Here is a 5,361-nt window from a genome sequence, read left to right as displayed (position 1 = left end):
GATATGGTGTTGCAGATGATAGTTCTAAATTAATTTATCTTATTTTCGGTTGAAAATTTCTATTTTCCATATAACTTTAATTCAGGCATTATCGCCAGCGGTGTAGGAATTCTAGCCTTGATTTTTTTTTTTTTTACAACCTTCTAATATCTGCGTTTCTAGTTTTTCAAATATGTGGAAAAAATATGTGGAATTCCATTACAAAGTTAAATGAGGGACTTTATCTAATCCATCAGTAATGTTCGTCCTCATAAACAGGCAATCGAACCCAAATTTTTCTCCTTCAAACTTACATTGCTTAAAAAAAAAAAATATGGTACTTACGAGCACTTGTTCCAAGAAAATTATTACAGGCAAGGAGATAAAGAGACCCCTTGCCTCACTCCAACAGATGTTTTGAACCTTTTCTCAAAGGGATGTTATCAATAAGAATTGCATTCTCTGTTCGTCAGTATCGTGTGATAAACTCTATTCATTGTTGGCAAGTGTAGAAAAAGGTTTTAATGAGAATGAATATCTTTACAATTTCAAGAGATATATTCGACGGTTTCGCTTATATTTTCGTCAGAAATACAATATCTTCACAATACATCACGATATTTCACAATATATCTTCGCCAGGGAAATAACACGTGTTTCTGACGAAGATGTAATCGAATCCCGGGCAAATACATTCTCTGGTATTTTTGAAGATATTCATTCTCATTCATACCTTTTCTATAGTGTGATGCTCATATTACAGGTTTATGGTGTATGTTATTTGCCTTGTCACTGATGGAGTTCAAAATACTTTCTGACGTAAACGTCATATGTTTTTTTTATTTCAGTAAAAGGATGGAAATTTTTCGTTTGTTTTTTTTTCCCTTATACTTTTTGCATAGTAGAAGTTGGGATTATTAATATTTTTGTTTTTATTATTATTATTGTTACTATTATTATTATTTTTACTGTTGTTGTTGTTGTTTTTTATGTTATTTTATTATTATTATTATTATTATTATTATTATTGTTATTTCTTTAGATCTGCTAATTAAAATCAAACACCGGGTCACTACCAGCGACTGGGGTGATTAAAAAGTTTGAGGCAATGGAACCCAACAAAAAAAACATGCACTTAACTTTTGCAACAGGTTTCCCGAGTGCATAGCAAACCAATACATTACCTCATTATACTCTTCCCTTGTCCATTTAAGTCTTATTTTCTTTTGATTGTTAGAACAAAAATGGATGAACCGCAGGGCCAGGGGTTGGAGCTAACCCGTCCTAGTGACCTGGCGGATTCTGACTAATGGAAGAGGTAGATCTCAGTTCTACCCTGGGGGATGCGCCCCTGTTGATCCGTGCGAACGCTTTTTCACCAACCTCCTACTCTTACTTGAGAGGCAGGATGCATTTTAGCCCCACTGCCAAGAAGCTGGATATCCCGCGCTAACCTCCAATTGGCATGTCCAGGTCCCCGCGGGCACGGTGTTTGACGAACCACTTAGCGCCCTGCGGACATCATGTAGCCGACTAGGTCTTTATACTGGGGCGGTTGAGCAGTGATCCTTCCCCAGGGGAGTAGTTGTTTAGGCAATCATTGCTGGTTATATTATATTTTTTTCATTTGTCTCTTATTGTATAGTTATCAGTATCGTATCTTTATGCAAAAGTATATATTTCATGATAACGGATAGGAATGAAACAGCGGGTATTATACATACATATTTTTTTTATATTATTTTTTGATATGTACTTAATAATATGACATTAATTATGGACATCAATATGACTGACATTTCTGCAATACAAGTGTTCACAAAACATTAAAAGATATTTGGTCTAATTGACGTCCTTCCCGGCGGTGCCCTGCGGCAAATTGCTCATGATCAGCGATTCCGCCTCTTGTTCTTGCGGCTGGGCAAGGGCGCAAAGGCGGGCGTCTGCGGCTCCCGCACGAGGCGCTGCAGCAGCGCGCGCACGTCCGCCAGCTCGGGCCGCTTGGAATGGTCGTCACGGGACGCCCTTGCCGCCACCTCCTTCAGCCCCTTGGCCACGCTCTTCATGTGCTGGTACATGTCCTTGAGGACTAGCCCCAGCCCCACCAGGTCGCACTCGAGGCTCATGGGAAGGCCCTCCTCCAAGCAGGGACACGCCCACTCCACGCCGCCGAACTAGCCGAGCGGGTGGCTGCCGCCCACGGGCTGCGTGAGGCCGAAGTCCACCACGTGGACCTTGGTCACCTGCCCCTTCCTGGCCGTCTCCACCACGACGTTGTCCGCCTTCAAGTCGCAGTGGAGGAAGCCCGCATCGTGGATCTCCTGCAGCGCCTCCGTCACCTTGAGGGCGGCGTTGAGGATGTCGCGGTCCGACGGCCGCTGCTTGGACACTATGAGGCCAAGGAGGTCCTGGCGGCCGCAGGAGGTCATGAGGAAGGCGGGCATCTCCGGGCAGTAGGCCAGGGGGATGGGCGCTCCGCCCGCGTCCCCCAGCTTCTCCAGGATCGCCCTGTCCATCTCCAGGGACTCGGCCTCGTCCTTGGTGTTGCCCACCTTGAGGGCGCAGTCCTTGCCCTCGAAGCTGACGCGGAAGACGGAGCCGAAGCAGCCCTGGCCGAGGCACGCCCTGGCCGAGGCACGCCCTGGCCGAGGCACGCCCTGGCCTGGTGCATCAGCGCCGTCGTCTGGTACTTGGAAAGGCGTCGCACTGCCACTGCCATAATTATTATTATTATTATTATTATCATTATTATTATTATTATTATTATTATTATTATTATCATTATTATTATTATTATATTATTATTATTATTATTATTATTATTCCTATTAGTCCTTTTATTCCTATTAATATTATCATTATTGTTGCTGTTGTTGTTGTTTTGTTGTTTCGCGAAAATTATAATGTACAAAAAAAAAGATAAATAATAATAAATAAATAATAATAAATAAAATACTGGATTATACGAATTTCACATTTCTAGATTTGCTCGTCTAATCCGCCATATTAAAAATGATAATAATAAATAAATAAAAATAAATAAAAACAATTCTTCGCTTTTCTATGCTTGTTCTGGGGGCGCCCCCCCCCCCCCCCCATCTATCCATTTCCCGAGGTGACTTTGATTAATTGATTGTGATAAGCTAGAAAATAATAGCCTTTTATCATATGCGGCCATTTTCCTTTTGCAATATGGTTATACCGCTGGACGACATGACCTAGGGATTCCTAAATTTAGCAGGATATTTATGAGAGGTTTCGGTAAGGAATCGTTGAATATATACGCATAGATAATTTAATAAGATAAACAGAATGTCGTAAAAAATAATTCCTAAATGGATGCGTGTGCGAACGTACGAGTCACTAATCTTGATACGAGAACAGATTACGTTCGTAGTCCTTCAGTTAGCGACTTCCAAAATCAGCCTAAAGCTCAAATGATAAAATGGACAATATGTCCCAAATAATAAATTCCTAAATATATAATTAGATGTATATATACGAACCAGTGACAGATTAACAAATTAGGCTCGTAGTCCTTAAACCAGTGACACCTCCACCAAAAATCAGTAAAAAACACAAATGCCCAAATAAACAACAAATGCCAAATGCCAGAATGAACAATAAATCCCAAATAATAATCCCTAAATATATAAGTACACGTATGAACACGAACCACGTATGCACACGAAAACAGATTACGCTCGTAGTCCTTAAACCAGCGACTCCCTTCCCCCCTCCCCCCCCATCAAAATTCAGTAATAACCACAAATGCCAAAATAAACAACAAATCCGTTTTCTTTGCAGAGACTTTTCTCCATTCTCCTGGTGGTGTGTCTGACCTCTCTTTTCGCCTTCTACTACACCTCCGTCAAATCCACGCCCATCGGCTTCAGTATAGATTCTTTAGACGCGCGGGAACTTAAAAACTTTCGCCCGCCCTTCAGCATGAGGAGTAAGACTATTGCTTGTGTTTTTTTTTTTTGTGATGCAAATAAAATAAAATACAATGTAAAGGAAGAACAAGAAAAAACACAGGATATGGCATATTCTCGTGTTTTCTTGTTCTAAAATCGTCGTTTTTTTTTTTTTTTTGTGTGTTTTGTTTGAGGTGTTTCTTAGATGTCTGGCACATTTATTTTTTGCTTTTAACCATTAATCACTGAGGTGTTTATTAGTTTTTCTTTGTTAATGTGTGGGTCTTTTATCTTATCTTGATTTATATATGAACGTATATTGGAACGTATATCCAAATTGGTTTATTTTTACTTTTTTCTTCCTCGTTATTAAAACGTAATTTTTCTTCGTCATATTAAAAAGTATATTTTTTTTTTTTTTTTTTTTTTTTTTTTTTTTTTTTTTTTTTTTTTTTGGGGTGGGGGTGGGGGCTTAATTTAATACATATATTTTTAAATGCTGCTACTGTCTGTCTCCTTGAGAGGAAAAAGAGTATAATCAGCATGCTAGCGGATACTCAAAAGAGTTTACAGTGTTGTATCTCGCACCGGAGTCGTTTCAATGTCGCAAGGTCTCCGTAGGCGATAAGCGAAATAAAAATGGCCGGCGTGTCACGTCACACGTTGGAAAGTAGCATGTAGTTTACGCCTGCTTTCTGGGGCTCTCGTACGGGTATGAAAACCGGATATGGCAAGGATTATAACACGATTATTTGGTCGACAGCAAGCTTAATTTAAGTGTGGAAGGCCTCTTCCATATTTAAAACCGGGGCGAAATGTGATTGTCTTGTATTTTGTTCACTTTCCATGCTTCATCGTTGTTTTGAATCAAATACAAGTTGAATGAAAAAAATTCACTATTAGAGGGAAACTCTTAGATTCACTCCTTGAAAAAACTATACTCATTACGATATCACATTTTTCTTAGATTGTTTTTATTATAACCTTCTTTGATGCCAAGTATTCAACAAAATAATCCATTTAAAAATATCATTATGATGATTCGGGTACCCTTATGTATGTATAAAACTGATTTACTTTCGCGTAAAATTAAAATCTACGCATTCCCACACCACACACACCGCTTCAAAAAGTTTCGTTCGATATGCAATGCTCCAAAAATGCATATTATAATAAGTCAAATGTTGGACTTCTTAAATATAGTATATAAAAATGAACCGTATTCATGTTGACAAATGTATAAAAGGTATGCATGAGAATGAATATGTTCACACTACAAGAGGTGTATTTGACCGGTTTCGATTGTATCTTCGTCAGGAATACATGTATTTCTGACGAAGATACAATCGAAACCAGTCAAATACATCTCTTGTATTGTGAAGATATTCATTCTTATTCATACCTTTTATACATATAAAAATACTGTAATCCCTCAGAAATAAGTCATATGTGGGACTTCTTGAAC

At 39.1% G+C, this 5,361-nt stretch overlaps 1 protein-coding gene across 1 annotated transcript; it reads right to left on the bottom strand.

Moving 5' to 3' along the window:
* Positions 1-2,153: 2,153 nt before the first annotated feature.
* Positions 2,154-3,194, bottom strand: LOC119580463 (probable serine/threonine-protein kinase DDB_G0292354). Its single transcript, XM_037928613.1, has 2 exons — positions 3,182-3,194; positions 2,154-2,662 (listed from the first exon to the last, which is right to left on the bottom strand). The coding sequence occupies exons 1-2, from the start codon at positions 3,192-3,194 to the stop codon at positions 2,154-2,156; spliced, it is 522 nt and encodes a 173-aa protein (XP_037784541.1).
* Positions 3,195-5,361: the final 2,167 nt, after the last annotated feature.

This window comes from Penaeus monodon, chromosome 13 (assembly GCF_015228065.2).
Source record: "Penaeus monodon isolate SGIC_2016 chromosome 13, NSTDA_Pmon_1, whole genome shotgun sequence".
NCBI lineage: Eukaryota > Metazoa > Arthropoda > Malacostraca > Decapoda > Penaeidae > Penaeus > Penaeus monodon.
Note: the sequence above shows the minus strand (reverse complement) of the source record. Positions and strands in the feature narration are given on the sequence as shown.